Source organism: Caenorhabditis elegans, chromosome IV, assembly GCF_000002985.6.
Source record: "Caenorhabditis elegans chromosome IV".
Taxonomy (NCBI): domain Eukaryota; kingdom Metazoa; phylum Nematoda; class Chromadorea; order Rhabditida; family Rhabditidae; genus Caenorhabditis; species Caenorhabditis elegans.
The window spans coordinates 14,861,792-14,875,809 of NC_003282.8; the positions used below are offsets into that span (position 1 = coordinate 14,861,792).

The 14,018-nt window shown below is 31.6% G+C and overlaps 1 protein-coding gene and 70 non-coding genes across 72 annotated transcripts; 36 read left to right on the forward strand and 35 right to left on the reverse strand.

Moving 5' to 3' along the window:
* The first annotated feature begins 161 nt into the window (after positions 1 to 161).
* Positions 162 to 182, forward strand: 21ur-5642. Its single transcript, NR_060915.1, has one exon.
* Positions 183 to 239: 57 nt separating this feature from the next.
* Positions 240 to 260, forward strand: 21ur-3847. The gene has a single exon (NR_060916.1).
* A 159-nt stretch (positions 261 to 419) lies between these two features.
* Positions 420 to 440, reverse strand: 21ur-4027. Its single transcript, NR_060917.1, has one exon.
* Positions 441 to 655: 215 nt separating this feature from the next.
* On the forward strand, positions 656 to 8,208 carry Y57G11C.38 (the record flags this gene model as incomplete). 2 transcript variants are annotated; one of them, NM_182294.4, is made up of 8 exons in its annotated part: positions 656 to 859; positions 1,567 to 1,780; positions 3,920 to 4,059; positions 4,249 to 4,304; positions 5,328 to 5,439; positions 5,489 to 5,611; positions 6,574 to 6,686; positions 7,894 to 8,208. In NM_182294.4, the coding sequence occupies 8 exons, from the start codon at positions 718 to 720 to the stop codon at positions 7,945 to 7,947; spliced, it is 954 nt and encodes a 317-aa protein (NP_872094.1). The 2 variants fall into 2 exon arrangements, with proteins under 2 accessions (NP_872094.1, NP_001293932.1); NM_001307003.3 differs by lacking the exons at positions 656 to 859; positions 1,567 to 1,780; positions 3,920 to 4,059; ... (1 more) ...; positions 5,328 to 5,439; positions 5,489 to 5,611 and having other exon boundaries at positions 6,624 to 6,686; positions 7,894 to 7,947.
* Positions 1,124 to 1,144, reverse strand: 21ur-5684. The gene has a single exon (NR_060918.1).
* Positions 1,368 to 1,388, reverse strand: 21ur-8903. Its single transcript, NR_060919.1, has one exon.
* Positions 1,792 to 1,812, reverse strand: 21ur-376. Its single transcript, NR_060920.1, has one exon.
* Positions 1,957 to 1,977, reverse strand: 21ur-8106. Its single transcript, NR_060921.1, has one exon.
* On the forward strand, positions 2,196 to 2,273 carry smy-11. Its single transcript, NR_003462.1, has one exon. It is a non-coding gene; the product is annotated as a small nuclear RNA smy-11 (small nuclear RNA).
* Positions 2,457 to 2,477, reverse strand: 21ur-1615. The gene has a single exon (NR_060922.1).
* 21ur-2209 lies at positions 2,576 to 2,596 on the reverse strand. Its single transcript, NR_060923.1, has one exon.
* Positions 2,577 to 2,597, reverse strand: 21ur-11494. The gene has a single exon (NR_060924.1).
* On the reverse strand, positions 2,579 to 2,599 carry 21ur-10144. The gene has a single exon (NR_060925.1).
* Positions 2,840 to 2,860, forward strand: 21ur-8196. The gene has a single exon (NR_060926.1).
* smy-12 lies at positions 2,953 to 3,032 on the forward strand. The gene has a single exon (NR_060927.1). It is a non-coding gene; the product is annotated as a small nuclear RNA smy-12 (small nuclear RNA).
* On the forward strand, positions 2,955 to 2,975 carry 21ur-458. The gene has a single exon (NR_060928.1).
* Positions 3,324 to 3,344, reverse strand: 21ur-7973. Its single transcript, NR_060929.1, has one exon.
* On the reverse strand, positions 3,397 to 3,417 carry 21ur-8694. The gene has a single exon (NR_060930.1).
* Positions 3,741 to 3,761, forward strand: 21ur-6223. The gene has a single exon (NR_060931.1).
* 21ur-9325 lies at positions 3,885 to 3,905 on the forward strand. Its single transcript, NR_060932.1, has one exon.
* On the reverse strand, positions 4,478 to 4,498 carry 21ur-5255. The gene has a single exon (NR_060933.1).
* On the reverse strand, positions 4,639 to 4,659 carry 21ur-2776. The gene has a single exon (NR_060934.1).
* Positions 4,985 to 5,005, forward strand: 21ur-3311. The gene has a single exon (NR_060935.1).
* Positions 5,280 to 5,300, forward strand: 21ur-3612. The gene has a single exon (NR_060936.1).
* On the reverse strand, positions 5,648 to 5,668 carry 21ur-7109. Its single transcript, NR_060937.1, has one exon.
* Positions 5,792 to 5,812, forward strand: 21ur-12202. Its single transcript, NR_060938.1, has one exon.
* 21ur-10216 lies at positions 6,018 to 6,038 on the forward strand. The gene has a single exon (NR_060939.1).
* Positions 6,473 to 6,493, forward strand: 21ur-5831. Its single transcript, NR_060940.1, has one exon.
* 21ur-4578 lies at positions 6,476 to 6,496 on the forward strand. The gene has a single exon (NR_060941.1).
* Positions 6,660 to 6,680, reverse strand: 21ur-2395. Its single transcript, NR_060942.1, has one exon.
* Positions 6,879 to 6,899, reverse strand: 21ur-4514. The gene has a single exon (NR_060943.1).
* Positions 7,648 to 7,668, reverse strand: 21ur-13577. Its single transcript, NR_060944.1, has one exon.
* 21ur-2635 lies at positions 7,651 to 7,671 on the reverse strand. The gene has a single exon (NR_060945.1).
* 21ur-10044 lies at positions 7,652 to 7,672 on the reverse strand. The gene has a single exon (NR_060946.1).
* On the reverse strand, positions 7,654 to 7,674 carry 21ur-573. The gene has a single exon (NR_060947.1).
* Positions 7,655 to 7,675, reverse strand: 21ur-12086. Its single transcript, NR_060948.1, has one exon.
* Positions 7,811 to 7,831, reverse strand: 21ur-6581. The gene has a single exon (NR_060949.1).
* 21ur-2834 lies at positions 7,812 to 7,832 on the reverse strand. The gene has a single exon (NR_060950.1).
* Positions 8,154 to 8,275, reverse strand: Y57G11C.1136. The gene has a single exon (NR_060951.1). It is a non-coding gene; the product is annotated as an Unclassified non-coding RNA Y57G11C.1136 (non-coding RNA).
* Positions 8,276 to 8,645: 370 nt separating this feature from the next.
* On the forward strand, positions 8,646 to 8,666 carry 21ur-7143. The gene has a single exon (NR_060952.1).
* A 119-nt stretch (positions 8,667 to 8,785) lies between these two features.
* 21ur-11937 lies at positions 8,786 to 8,806 on the forward strand. The gene has a single exon (NR_060953.1).
* Positions 8,787 to 8,807, forward strand: 21ur-5152. Its single transcript, NR_060954.1, has one exon.
* On the forward strand, positions 8,788 to 8,808 carry 21ur-11680. Its single transcript, NR_060955.1, has one exon.
* Positions 8,790 to 8,810, forward strand: 21ur-9766. The gene has a single exon (NR_060956.1).
* Positions 8,791 to 8,811, forward strand: 21ur-1113. Its single transcript, NR_060957.1, has one exon.
* Positions 8,812 to 9,018: 207 nt separating this feature from the next.
* 21ur-4074 lies at positions 9,019 to 9,039 on the reverse strand. Its single transcript, NR_060958.1, has one exon.
* A 119-nt stretch (positions 9,040 to 9,158) lies between these two features.
* On the forward strand, positions 9,159 to 9,179 carry 21ur-5237. The gene has a single exon (NR_060959.1).
* On the forward strand, positions 9,160 to 9,180 carry 21ur-5026. Its single transcript, NR_060960.1, has one exon.
* Positions 9,181 to 9,482: 302 nt separating this feature from the next.
* On the forward strand, positions 9,483 to 9,503 carry 21ur-6278. Its single transcript, NR_060961.1, has one exon.
* A 254-nt stretch (positions 9,504 to 9,757) lies between these two features.
* 21ur-416 lies at positions 9,758 to 9,778 on the forward strand. Its single transcript, NR_060962.1, has one exon.
* Positions 9,779 to 10,210: 432 nt separating this feature from the next.
* Positions 10,211 to 10,231, reverse strand: 21ur-11836. The gene has a single exon (NR_060963.1).
* A 31-nt stretch (positions 10,232 to 10,262) lies between these two features.
* Positions 10,263 to 10,283, reverse strand: 21ur-6681. Its single transcript, NR_060964.1, has one exon.
* Positions 10,284 to 10,387: 104 nt separating this feature from the next.
* 21ur-14718 lies at positions 10,388 to 10,408 on the reverse strand. The gene has a single exon (NR_060965.1).
* 21ur-10250 lies at positions 10,389 to 10,409 on the reverse strand. Its single transcript, NR_060966.1, has one exon.
* Positions 10,410 to 11,002: 593 nt separating this feature from the next.
* On the reverse strand, positions 11,003 to 11,023 carry 21ur-9510. Its single transcript, NR_060967.1, has one exon.
* 21ur-2599 lies at positions 11,005 to 11,025 on the forward strand. The gene has a single exon (NR_060968.1).
* A 310-nt stretch (positions 11,026 to 11,335) lies between these two features.
* On the forward strand, positions 11,336 to 11,356 carry 21ur-7749. The gene has a single exon (NR_060969.1).
* Positions 11,357 to 11,428: 72 nt separating this feature from the next.
* On the forward strand, positions 11,429 to 11,449 carry 21ur-6138. The gene has a single exon (NR_060970.1).
* 21ur-15419 lies at positions 11,432 to 11,452 on the forward strand. The gene has a single exon (NR_060971.1).
* Positions 11,453 to 11,613: 161 nt separating this feature from the next.
* 21ur-1815 lies at positions 11,614 to 11,634 on the forward strand. Its single transcript, NR_060972.1, has one exon.
* A 54-nt stretch (positions 11,635 to 11,688) lies between these two features.
* Positions 11,689 to 11,709, forward strand: 21ur-11432. Its single transcript, NR_060973.1, has one exon.
* A 299-nt stretch (positions 11,710 to 12,008) lies between these two features.
* 21ur-12693 lies at positions 12,009 to 12,029 on the forward strand. The gene has a single exon (NR_060974.1).
* On the forward strand, positions 12,010 to 12,030 carry 21ur-3427. Its single transcript, NR_060975.1, has one exon.
* On the reverse strand, positions 12,021 to 12,041 carry 21ur-6003. The gene has a single exon (NR_060976.1).
* Positions 12,042 to 12,331: 290 nt separating this feature from the next.
* 21ur-6965 lies at positions 12,332 to 12,352 on the forward strand. Its single transcript, NR_060977.1, has one exon.
* A 153-nt stretch (positions 12,353 to 12,505) lies between these two features.
* 21ur-9628 lies at positions 12,506 to 12,526 on the reverse strand. Its single transcript, NR_060978.1, has one exon.
* Positions 12,527 to 12,716: 190 nt separating this feature from the next.
* On the reverse strand, positions 12,717 to 12,737 carry 21ur-14678. The gene has a single exon (NR_060979.1).
* 21ur-2296 lies at positions 12,720 to 12,740 on the reverse strand. The gene has a single exon (NR_060980.1).
* A 181-nt stretch (positions 12,741 to 12,921) lies between these two features.
* 21ur-15504 lies at positions 12,922 to 12,942 on the forward strand. Its single transcript, NR_060981.1, has one exon.
* Positions 12,943 to 13,378: 436 nt separating this feature from the next.
* Y57G11C.1146 lies at positions 13,379 to 13,471 on the forward strand. Its single transcript, NR_101976.1, has one exon. It is a non-coding gene; the product is annotated as an Unclassified non-coding RNA Y57G11C.1146 (non-coding RNA).
* A 252-nt stretch (positions 13,472 to 13,723) lies between these two features.
* 21ur-6987 lies at positions 13,724 to 13,744 on the reverse strand. The gene has a single exon (NR_060982.1).
* Between the last annotated feature and the right edge of the window lie 274 nt (positions 13,745 to 14,018).

Consider the following 14,018-nt stretch of genomic DNA (forward strand, 5'->3'; position numbering starts at 1 on the left):
GATTATTTTATTAATTTATTAGTAAACAAAATAATTCCAAGTCATGTAGGTTTTTACGCGAAAATTCTTTTACTTTTTTATATTTTTTGAGATTTTTTTGAGTTTTTTTAAAATATTGTTTCAACATTGCCATTTTTAAAATGTAATTTTTGAAAATATGATTCGAATAGCCCCTTTACAAAAAAAACGGTTACAGTTTCAGCAATGCCTCCAGGTAAAATAAATTTCCACGTTTATGTTAGACTACTATTTGACTCGAGTGATCAAATTTTTCAATTTGGGGCTACGACGATAGCAGTTACGAGTGATAACTGAAAACAAAAAACCCCAACCAACAGGCTTAGGGAACTTAGCAATTCTGGATTTTTCTATATTTTAAAGTTTGAAAACCCGGACGATGTATATTTGAAATACAACAAATTATGTCGTTTCGCGTCTCATTAAGACATATTTTTAGACTGGTGTTCAAATGTTAACTATGAAACAGTATATTTCTTAATTTCTTATCTACATGACATTATATTAGATTTTCACAAAAAAGCATTTCCAACTAAACTTCAACACCTCCTCCCCCATCTCCCTCATCAAAATCGGTTTCAACTCCCGTTTAGAGATCAACTATTGTTTAATCCTCTCATCGATTTCTTTTTCTGTGAGGATTACCTATTTCACATGTTTTCTGTTCTTTTTCTCCTTCCACACGGAACCTTTTTCAAAATGAAAATTTTTTTATTCCTTTTTCTAATAGTCCCCACAGTCAAAGCATCTGTAATTTGTTACGAGTGCCATGCAAACTCGACGGAGCAGGGGAAATACTGCTCAATTGACAAGTTGTGCGCGGGAACTTCTTGCTTTTTTCGTGAGTTGGAACGGGTCTTTGCAGCGTCCGACATCTCACGGGTTCCTTAACGAAATCTAGCCCGGTAGGTGTCGGGCGCTGCGAAGTCTTACTACTGCAATCCAGTAGCGTGTAACTTGAGGGGTTAAACTTCCCTTTTTTGTCGGTTGCGATAACCCAGTTGTTCAGGAGTTCAGACCTTAGTTTCAAATTTGTGAAATTGATGTTGAAACCTGAAAATTGTTTCAACATTATGGTTTCTAGTTTTAAAAAAATTTAAGAAGATTTTTTTTTATTTCTTATGTAATATGAAGCGCTGAAATTTATAAAATTTACTGATACTGTGAAACAGTAAGTCTGTATGTGGTTTTTTTAAAAATAAAAAGGCTATATAGTAATTGTTTTGCAATACATTTTTGTCTTCTTTTTCAGTTTGTTTTGAGATTGGACACTGAAAATCACAGTTTTAACAGTAACAAACAGGAGGTGTTTTTAGAAATCGTGTAAATACCACAGTGGAACGCTGGTGGCTCACTATATTAGAAGAATATTGTTTGTGTATTCTATCGTTCCCAATTTCAAGCTTTCTTGAAACTGTAAAATTTTAATTTTTATCAAAAAATTTTTCAAACAAAAAAATAATGTTTCAGGTAGTTTTCAGGTAGTTTTTATTTCAGTACGACGACTTCTTATTTTTCAGTGCTTAACAATCCTGTCATATTTTGCAGAACTAAACTCTGACAACAGTTGGTCTGCTGGATGCTCTTCCACACTTTCCTCCAGTGCAAACATCTCTTGTTCAGCAGCTTCAACATCCAGTTCCATAAAATCAACTTGTTCGTGCAATTCTGATTTTTGCAATTCCTTGGCAAAATCTAAAAGTGCTCTGTCAGTTGGTACAAGAGGAAATGGATGGTGGGGACCGAGACCCAATACTCAACAGTTCGTTTTTTTGAAAATATTGGATACCCCCAGTGTATGAAGAATCTCTTTAAAACTTCTAAAGACTTCTTGAAATAGTATCCTTCAACATTGAATTTAAAATTTATTTAGTTAATGAATTTAGTCAGCAAAAATGGACGTGAAAACGTTTATTATATTTTTGGAATTGAAAATTGAGTTCCGTTCTATTTTACTTGATATAATATATTTTTATTTGCTTTTATTTAAAAGTAGAAAAACAGTTAATAATTGCACTTTGTATTTAAAAAAATTGCTAGCAAGTTTTTATTGCATAATGCATGTCTACAATCGATAGGCGTTCCCAGTAACCTGCACACTTTCCACTGCACCAAGCGGAACCCGTGAGGTGTACGTACATCCAGAAGATGATGTCCCTTCATATTGCAGTACGGCTATATAATATATCACTGTCAGGGCCTTACAAAAGACCCAGTGAACAATTTTTGCAAACCCTGTCTTCTTGAAGGCGGGGTGAAAATGGAATTGAAGATATCATATTTTCTCTAGTAGTCATATACGGTACTTGAATGTACGTTACTTTTACAATAATTAATTCGAAATTCAATTGTTCCAGTTGAATTGGAACTGCAAGAATCATAAAATGTTTCCAACAGTTCTCAATTTCTATGAGTATTTCATGTCATTTCAGTTTTATGATAATTGCTAATAGTCCCTAATATTTTCCACAATTTCTTCTTTATTTACCAGACTAGTGAAAATGCTGTCAATATTTTGAGTAATTTTTTAAAATGATTTTTTGTTCGGTTGATAGTCAATTACAGGCCAATCTGTCTAATAACATTAATTATTTGTTCGAACCTTTTATAAAGATCTTGAAACATAATTTTGACACTTGTGCAATCCTCTTTGTTTTTTGGAGTAGAGTAAAGCCTGAAAGAAGAATTTTGAAAAAATCAACATTTAGTGAACGTTTTTAAATACCTAAAAGTTAGTTTAAAAAATAAATTCACAGGTTCTTATTTCTGAATAATACTGTTTTATGTTAGTTTAAAAATTGCAAATTCGACTACAATGCATTTTATCAACCAATTGAACTCCCCATTATCCTCCTCGCTGCCTATCTTAATTAGCGAAACCCGTGAGGTGTACGTACATCCAGCAGATGACCTCCCTTTATATTGCAGAACGGCAATATAATAAAACACTGTCAGGGCCTTACAAAAGACCCACTGATCAATTTTTGAAAACCTTGTTCTCTTGAGGGCACGGTAATCATTTGAACGGGCTACAGAATATTAGAGAAATTTTGATTTTAATTTTTTTTCAAAAATATCAAATATTTTGCACGTACATTTACTAGTAAGACATGTGAAAAAAGACCGCAAAAAATACTTATTTTCAGTACTAATCTATATTTTTCGACATTCTCACTATATGGGTGGTCTCTTTTTGTTCAGTGGAGCGTATTTGCATAAATCTAGCAACTGAACCACCATGATTGCATCATACAATTATATTTTTATAGATTTCATTCGAATTAATCTAAGAGTTCTATTATGTTAAGACCAACTAAATTGACATAGCATTAGTTCACATTATTCGATAGGTTTTAACTCTTCTAAGAAACATACAAAACAGTTTTTTTTTACCGAGTAATAAACGAAAAATATGTGATTTATTATAAATGTTAATTGAAACACTGATAATTTTCTGTAAATTGGTTTCAAATAACAATGGCCAGGGAAAGATATTTGCCAGAAAGCGAATAATTGTGCATTTTTGAGACAAAATACAAATTAAAGGCAAATGTTGGTTTTCCACTAATCAGAAAACTGTTAAAAAAATTTAAAACTTTGTCTAAATCTCTGGAAAACGGGTAAGAACAGGCAACATTTTGTGAACTGTGTGTGTAGCCATTAAAACTATTTCCCATGTTTCAGATTGTTCATTTATAAACCGGCATTGTTTTAACAAGTAGTCTTTTTATTTATAATTAAAAGAAAAAAAAGGCTTAAAATATCGAGGAATTTACGAATTTTGACGCTTAGAGTTCAAAAAATTCACTAACTAAAACTACTGTTTCATAATGTTAATGTAATTCAAAATAATACCATCAACGCAGTATTTAGTTAAAAATTTCAAATTCTGATTTTCCAGAAACATAACCGTCAACCTAACTCTCCCAGATCGCAATCTTGTTCACTGTGAGGAATGTGGAAGTGTCACAGTTGGGAATACAACTATTCAAATCCCATGTGATCATGATCATACTTGTCAGGGAAATTATTGTGTTTCAGGTACTTTCTTGAACATTTCGTATTGGAAATTTAAAGGTTGTAAGGTAGGAATTATGCCTGCCTACCTACCTGCCTGACTAGCTTATGAACTTTGTTGTAACCTATGTAGATTCCTATATTGATGAAAAATCGATTAACAAATTAAACATGCAGATATTTTGAATTCTCAATAAAATTTCAATATTTCAGTACGTGGACAAACTCCATATTCATATTGCGGTGGTGTATGGGATAGGGACACTGGGGTGAGTTTTTATTTATGTATTCTGGAAGCTGGAAAAATTGGACACACACACACACAAAACATCAGGTTTTATTTAGATTTTTTGAAAAAAAGAAAAAAAAAGAGATTAAATGGAGATTTTGCCAAATTATTTTAACAACCACATGAAACATTACAAATTTGAAAAATAAAATGTGATAGCTTTCTACCTTGTGAGTAAGGTAGGTTTATAATTGAAAAGTTTTTACGGTAACCTGAAACAATATTTTACATAAAATTGAAATATTATCAAGAAAATTTTGAAATAGTGAGGTTTTGTAAATCTATTGAAAACTAGCTGAAAATATAGACGGTCGGAACAAAAAAAAAACGATTCAATAAATTTCTAATGCAAGTTATTAATATAATAGCAATGTAAAACAGTTGAAAATTTAAATTTTTGAATTAAATTAATCATAAAAAATTTCAAAGAGCGTTGCAGAGATTTGGGATAAAATAAATTTGTACATAATCTAAAACTCTCGATATAAGACTTTTTATTTGTAAAAAACTTTTCGAAACGAAATATTTTTTATTAGTGAATTGAATAACTGAGAACAGCGTTTTCTGTCAGAATTTAGGAGAATAATGTTATTTTTTAAACCATCATTAAAAATTGTTTCATCAAGGTATTATTATTATAATTTTTTGAAGACAAAATGTTGACCATATAGACGAAATAGATATACTTACATTTAAAATGAAACAGTAAAATTCAGAATAAAAAAACATTTTATTATTTAAGCTAGATTAATTTTTAAATGCTGATATACATGCAGAAAATGGCACAGAGACAAAGTTATTAAAAAAAATTTTATTGGAAAGTAAATTCTGCAGATACGTGTTTCAAGTGTTGTAAACTTGGAAAACGATTCAGAAGAACACACTAAAAAGTATTACCAAGATTTTTACTGTTTCGCCACACACACAGAAGATGAAATATATAATTTTGCCCTGATTATCCAGATTTCATATTTCCTCCATATTTCAGTCTTTCATATTTCAGTCTGCCTGTAAATCAAATGGCCTGGAGCCAGAAGTATGCACGTGCTCCATGAATATGTGCAATGTGCTCCTGGATCCTGCTCCACTGATGACAACACCGGTTATGAATGACCGTATGTGAACTTATCATATGAGTACAGTATAGATCTGGAAGATTTTCAGCTACTCTCCTAACTCTCGCCACAATTGCTCTGGGAGATGAAACAGCTGTTACGCCAGCAATAATCATTCCAGAACCACAACCAACAGTTGGAACACCTGTAACAACTGTTAAGCCGACTACCAGTAAGTTTTCGTAAATTCGACAAAAGTGTTAACAGCCCATTTAATGCCAGAAAAAAATTAAAGCCCAAAAAATCAGCTTATGTTATAAGAATTCGTTGAAACGGGAGAATTTTTTTCTGAAAAAAAGTTGATAAAAGTTTCAACGACTTTTTTAAGTGTTATCAACACTTGATTTCTTATTGTCCCTTTTGCCAATTTGCACCAGCACGGTAAATTATGTACTACGCAGGGGCAAGCTCGCTCTACCGATCAGGCGGCAATTGCACTTTTCCAATTTATTATACTATCAGCACAATCAATCAGCTCATCGTTATTCTTTGAAACGGGAGAATTTTTTTCTGAAAAAAAATTTCAGAAAAAAATGTTTCCACGATTCCTTAAGTATTACCAACACTTTTTGGTTCATTTTTCAAGCACTACGTTTTTATTCTGTCAATTTTCTCTAGCACTACGCAGAGCCAAGTGCGCTCTACCGATAAGACGGCAACTACTCTTTTTTTTGAGCCATTCAATTTAAATTTTATCGATTCCAGCGGATAGAGATTTCTCTGTAAAAAATATTTGCAGTTTTTTTTTTTTAATTTTTACATTAGTATATGTATAAGGCTTGGGAACTAGTTAGTAAGTAATTTGAAATTTGCAGGGGCTTACTCCGATGTAATCCGTTTTTTTTGTTGAAAATTTAAATAAATGGGTTCAGTTGTAAGTCAACTGGTTGAAAATAGATAAACTGGAAAAATAATTTGAAAACACTCACATTTTAATACAAATTTTCAATTGTGAATATTTATCATACAATATAAATTTTATAAAGTATGTTTCATAATGTTGATAAATGTGTTTCTCTTTTCCAAGACAAGATATTCTAGCCATGTCGAACATGTTTAAAAATTTATGTTTCAAAATTTTTTTCAGATTAAAATTGTATTTATGATCCATTTCTATAAACTCTTAAATTTCAGAAAGAAAGTGCAAAAATGCAAAATTGTCGCCAAATGACCAGGCAGTGTTCATGGGAGAAAAGCTGAAGAATCTGATTTTGGGAGGATTTGGTTCAGAGGATGGAGCAGTCCAGGTAAGTGTCGGCTACATATTTATCCATATGTACTTACAGTAAAACCATGTCACGTGTAATTCAATGTTTTCTTACAGAAGTCTAAAGAAATATTTCAGGAGCGCTTAATTAAAACTTGTTTAAAAAAAATATATTTGTTGATATCACCACTTACAAAGTCATTTTTCAAATTAACGGTTTTTTTTCTGTTTTTCAAACAATTACGCAATCATATCAATTTAATGGGAATAGTGTTGTTTATATTAAAATACTGAAACGGAAGAAATATACAAAAATAGGCAACGCGCAAAAAACAAATTTTGCTTTGAGACTAACTATAACGGAAAAAAGTTTTCCCCAATTTTTATCAGCAATAGTTTAAATGTTTGGTTTAAATTTTATTTCATTAAAAACTTTAAAAATCTTTTGAAAACACATTTCAAAAGTAGTTTTAATACGTACAGTGTCGGCCAAAAGCGTTTTGGTTTCTTGAAAAAAAAAAAAATTTAAAAATTGTCCTAACTCAAATTCAAATAAGTTTTGAAAAATATTGTGAGAAAAGTTGGAGCGGCTGACATCTAGCGGGTCTCATTTTTTACAGATTTTCTTGGAAAATCTCACAATAACAACAAAATTTCAAGAAAAACCTTATAATAAACTATTAAATAATCTAAATTGAGTATATACTTCTTTCCTAAAATATTTGCAGTTTTAAATCAATCGTGAGACTGTCCATTTCTTCGGTTGAGAGCATGTAGCAATGTTGAAACAATATATGTGAATTCTTGTTTCTGAAACCTTTTTAATGCGCTTCAAGAGAAAATCTCAAAAAGTAACCCGTAAAATGTTAGCCGCTCTAACTTTTTCCACACTAGAGATGAGAACAATTTGCAAAAATGTAGACAAAGTAATGGTAAATACGTACAAATATAAAAATAGTACTGCTGGACAGTTTTATAATAGTAAAAATTATTTTTCTAACAGTAGCAATAACATTCGCGTAGCAATAATTGATGCCTCAGTTCCCCAATGATATCAACATTTTGAAACAGTAAATTTTCTCCACTAGTATAAATAGTGAATTCCTAATCTTATAAAAATTCCGAAAAGTTATTATTTTAATCAGCTGTTAATATTTTAATTTTATTGTCCTGTTCAGCCGTGGAACCAGTACTATGACAATTTTGAAGTTGATACCAATATATTGAAACAGTGCATTTTTTTGCAGAACTTCGAAGACGATATCAATGATCATATCTGCAACTATTCAGAGGATGAGTGATCCCTTTTGGACGTATTCAAACCATTTTCTCCCAAATTCCAATATACCCCCTCTTGTCAGTTCATATTATCATTTATCACTAATAAATATTAATTGTTTCCCCCGTCTTCCGCCTGTTCAGCTTCTTCCCCCCCAGATACCCCAAAAGCTTGATACGTATTCTTCTATTCATTTTTGGGTCATATATATGCCCGAATTCTTCTTATCCAAAAAGAGAGATGAATTGGCAATTCAAAGTGATATGAATGAAGACATTCCATTTCAACACACACACACACAGGGGAAACCGGTTCAACCTGGATTTGTTTGTCTGCGTCTCCACAGTGCTTCAATAAATTATGCCCGTATGTTGTTAAAAAGGATGCCTCTAATCATTTGGACAAATGCCAACTGATACTATTAGGTGAATGGAGAAGATTGGAAACGCCCAGAATATTATGCCACGTGGAAATAATGAATAGGGGAATGTGTTTCAAAATTCTGAAATACCAAAAAAAAAACGACCAATCAGCGCCTTCCAATTCCGCATGATTGGTTCAAATGGGGCGGAGCAAATCGATGATTGGTCATTTTTTTTGTTTTTTCAGAATTTCGAGCCATTCAAACCAAATCTCTTGTTCAACGAGCAGAACTTTTTTCTTCAAATTTTTCCTGTTTCTAAACTTTCATTTAACGTGCTGCAAATTAAAGTTCATTAGTTTCTTATCCTTTTTGACAACACTATAAAAATATTTTGCTTAGAGCCGCCCCTCCCATATCTCGGCTTTTTCGTAATGTTGGAACTTTTTTTCTACTCTGTTTCAATGTGCCCACCTATACAACGGAAAGTAACGTGTAATTTATTTAGCAATCGTTCTACAAATTAGGAAAACTCTTGCAGACTTGGTATAACAAGTCAAAATTGACAAAATATGAGTACAACTCGGACAAATTTTGCGTATCAGTCGTAAAATTCGCCTATGTTGGTTCATAAGTTGTTATTAAAATTGGTGATATTATGTCATAACTTGACTCGAAAATTAGTATTACATGCCTTCCTAATAGAGGAAATACGGTAATGGGAATTTTTGGCATAAGGAAACCGATAGGGCATTGAAAAAGTGTTTTTTCTTCGACATTAAGATGGTCCTGAAACAGAGTACAACTTCACCAAATTTAAACAAAACTTGTTTCACAACATTCATAAAATCAAAGATTCAGATGAGTTTTCATTGCGTGTATAGTACGACTTAAACACTTTCATAATTTTGAAAATTTCAAATAATGAACATTTCAAAGCTGTGAATACTTTTTATTTGAAGAAATTATATTAATAGTTGATTTTCATTACAAAAGTCATTAAACATTTTAACACGTAACTTAACTGGGAAAATAGACTTTTTTTGCAATTTCAGACTGATAAAAATCTCCGGAAAAACAGATCTCCCGGGCAAGCTTCCAAGTTCAACTAGTGCTCTGGCTAAACTGCGGACGCAAATAAATGTTTTCTGTGTTTCATGTTGCACATAAATCGAAGGAACTTTTCAAATTGGCAATTATGTTCCATCAATTTGAGAAATAACAGTCAATATTTTTTTTAAGTTCCTTGATGGAAAAATTTCCAGCTTCATTGGCCACCCATGTGGTCTCCATGTGGGCGTGGTCTAATTTTGAAAAATGCTTCTCTTTTGCAGAGTTGCCCAGAGCGTTTTTATAATTTAATTTTCTAAAGTAAAAAAAATTGATTTTTAATTTCATTGTTTCGAAAATTTTTTATGGCAGTCATGTTTCACATTTTTTATATCTATTATTGATTTTTTAGAATTTTTAATAACATTCATTTATTCATAAAAATTAATTCTTCAAACTCAGCCAATAACTGAACTAAATCTGTTCATATTTGATTTTTATCAATTATGAAAAAGTGTGCTCGGCTGCTTACAATATGCACCCATGAATGGTAGGCGTCGGGCGCTGAAAATTTATATGCTTTACACTAATATTTCAATGTGTTCCCGAGATTGTGAACAAGTATATTTTTGTAACAGAAGTTTGAAAATGTTACACAATAATTCAAATCAGAACAGTTTTCCGAAATTATTTTTAATATTTTTGGAATATTTATACATGTTTAAATTTTGACGACTATTTTATCGACTTCTAGAAACAGTCAGAATTTTTTTTAATTAAAAAATTAAGAGCCGACCCCGAGATTCATTTTCTGAGGGAATCTCAGCATTTTTCTTTTACAAATCCAAATGAAAATGTAGAATTTCAAACGGAATTTTGAGAGAAATTGACAAAACTAAATCACCATTTCAAAATATCTTTGATAATCTGATTGAAATGGAAGGTTACTAAAATAGATTTCAAATCTTTAGGTTAATTCATATTTTGAAATAGTAAAAATAAGTTTTCAAGTAAGATCTTCAACACTTCAATTTATCTGTAAACATTTTTGCATACACTAAATTTCCTGACAATCAGAGAAAATTCGAGTCCTGAAATATTTCACTTAGCAATGAAACCGGAATTATTGAGATTCCATAATTTATTTTTTAAAAAAAGTTTTGTTTACCGCAATCTTTCAACATTTTTTCCAAGTGACCATCTCTCCAATTTCTCTAAATCTCTCGATATCCCTCTCTCGCTCTGCGTCTCTCCACCTCTCTCTCTCTCTCTCTCAAACCGCCGGCGCCCTGTGTGGACAAACAGTACGCGCGTCCATAGGTGGGATAAGTCTCTGCGTCTCCACACGGATCACTGCTCTCTCTGTCAGTGATCCGCCCGTCTGCGTATGGTCCAAACGGGCGGCCCTTTTCGGAGTGTCTCTCTCTGCCTCTCCTCGAATCATCATCATATACACAGTGCGCGATGCTGCTGCTGCTGACCACTTTGCGACCCCTTTTCGTCCCTACCTACACATACCTTCAGATCCATCTTGCATACTTTTCTCTGTTTCTCTAAACTTTCATGTTCAGATTCTTAAAGTTGTCGAGTTTTCTGAAAAAAAAGTTTTGAAATTTTTTTTACAGTTTCATAAAAAATTTTTATTCGGATCAAACTTCCTCTCATTGATATCTCCTTCGTTCAGCTAACACTCTAAATTTTGTATTCATCCATAAATTGCGATTTAAAAAATGTTTATATTTTGCAATAATGTTTGGCAAAAAAAAAATCTTTCTCGTCCAATTCAAGTTTTGAGTGAATTTTCGATGAATCTCGAATAAATAATTTTTTTGAATACATCTAAATCCTTCTCGCATTTTTTTTTCATATTTTAAAATGTTTTCTTTAATCTTTAACCTTCTCAGCTAGATTGTTTGAAAAATTGAATGTTTTTTTTTGGAAAAAAATAATCCTGTTTCAAAACTGCCATAAATGTTTTTAAAATATTTATTCCAATTAGTTCGATTACAATTCTTCTAAAATCTCTGATAATCCTGAAAAACTTGCACCGTTTCACTATTTTTTCTTATTCTAAGGTTCTAGAAATCAAAATTGATAATTCCATATAATATTTATTGAAAACATAGTTTTTTAGGGTTGGAATTGTATTTTTAATAACTAATTTGCATTATTCTGATAATTTTTTTTTCAATTTATCATAATCGACAATTGTTTTAATTTTCACTCTTTTAAATGTTACATGTTTGTTTCAAATATTCCAAAGTTTTTCGTAATTAATGCTCTTCTAATGCTATCAAAATTCATTTACTGATCCTTGAATTATGCAAAAACTTTTGCCACACGTTGCCGCATTTCTGCAAAATTCAAGGATCGATAAATAATTTTTGATAGTAGATATCAAGTTTTCTTAAATTTGAGCTAATTTTTTCTTAAGTTTTCTCTTCAAAATTTCTATTACTTGTACGATTTTATTTTCTGACTAATAAATTCAGTCACAATTAAAAAATAACTGATAAGCTAATTTAAAAAACTCACAGTGCCAAGATATGGGAGGAGCTTAATTAACTTATTTTCGGTGGCAAATTTCCCAATTAAATTTTCAAAATATTAAATTTAAATTAATCTTACCGTTTCACCAAATTCTCATAAATTCAGTGTTTCATTTCTTTACGTTTGTAGTCTGAAGTTTGCACATTTTATTTTCGTTACCAATGTTTCAAAGTTTCATATAAGAAATATTTCAGAAACGGGGAAAAAATTGTGTTTTGCAAATTTCTATTTTTACACGTCAAGTTGGCGGTGAGTGATAGTATAGGTATTTATGACAGTGATAAGAACATTTTTGACTTGGGTGGGTGGAACTTAAGAATTTTATTTATTTTGATTCAGAGCTTGGGGTGTTAGTTCTTTTCTATGTCAAACATTTCTTTTTTTTAATGCTATAATTTACTGTTTCAAATATTTGCTTTAAATAAAAAATGTTGAAGAATTATGTTTTGGAAATGCTAGTAAAGAAATAAAAGTTAGCAGACCTATTAAGTGAAACAATGATTTTTAAAGTTCAAAAAAATTATTGATTTTTGAAATTTCGCTATTTTTATTTATTTCCCCAACAATGAACTTTTTCTTTATGTTTTCATTCACAATTTCTCAAAAATGTCGGACTTGTGAAAATTTGCCATGAGTGACATTGGGAATGATAATTTATTCGAATTTCTTAATCATTTATACGAAACAGTGAATACTTCTCAAAATTCTCATTTAAAAAGTTTACAGTTTCAGAAACGTATTTTCTGACTAGTATATAATAAATTCATGTTGATCTGTTTCAAATATTATGAATTCTAATCTATACTATTTGCGAATCAAAGGTTTTCTTCTCACTTGGCTTTACCTCAACACCATTAAAAAGCTGATATACTTAAATTTATTCAAGATTTATGTAGAACAGTAAATTTTTTTTCATCTAAACATTTTTTTAGTCAGCTGCAGAACATGCGAATTGAATTAATTTTCAACAAATTTTACTCAAAAAATTACTGTTTCAAAAACTTAATATTAAATATTATTGTAAACTCGATTTATTAAATTTTCCACAGCCTAACTATAAGACTTCTAATCTATGCTGTTTGCTAATCAAGTTCTCATGTCCACTTGACAGTTTGTTCACATTTGGCTCTTTTTTGCTCTTTTCGCTCCGGAAATTTCCGAAAATCCCCAAAATGTTGCATATTTCTAGTTCCCCACATAAAATGCTCCAAGTTCTCTGCGCACGCCCGCCCGTTCAAAAGATTCCAGTCGGCTTATCGATGCTCTCTCTCCGAGCACCTTGAACCGTCGTCGGCACATTGATTGTTGTATTTGCTCCGTGAGCACCTACCTCTCTCTCTCTATCTCGGAGCCAAAACAATCGAGGCTCTTTTGGAGAGAGAGAGAAAGCACACATACACATGATAATTCGACAAACACGCCCTTTTTCGCTCTGCTTCTCTGCGCTCTCTCGTCGTCTAGTCGAAACTGTGTGTATGTATGAGTATATGTACATTAAACATACAACGAGACAAACACACACAGTCGCTAGCAAGGAAAATAGCACTTCAATGACCAACATTTTGAAGTCGTAAATGTTATCATTAAGGTTTTATGTTGATTAGTTTCCATCTTCAAATTAGTACAGTAGCACATTTTGTTGATACGTGATACTGTCTGAGATCACTAGCTTCAGGTTGAGCCGTTCGTTGTTCCTCGTGGCGCAGTCGGTAATGCGATTGGCTTGTAATTTTGCATTTAGGGGTTCGATCCCGCATGGTGGCTAAGAATTATTATTTTAAAATTCATTGGCGTGAACATCTGGCAATATTATTTCCCAAATAATAGTTATAGTGAAACTAAAATCAAAAATCCTAAACTAAAATATTTTCTCACTATTTCTCAAATGCCTTACCTGAAACCGATTAAACCTTTTCAAGTTTTCAAATAAGTGTTACTTATGTACTTTGCCACGCCATCAATCCAAAAAAAGCCTATAAAAATGAGAGAAAGTACAGATTATGACAGATTAGTTGCGGTTGGGTCGAGAAAGAATTGGCAACAATGGACGGGTTGAGAAAAAAAAATGTTTTTGATCTGAAGTGTAAATATAACAATGTATCTCCTTAAGTTTTGTGGAAGAACAGGAGAAA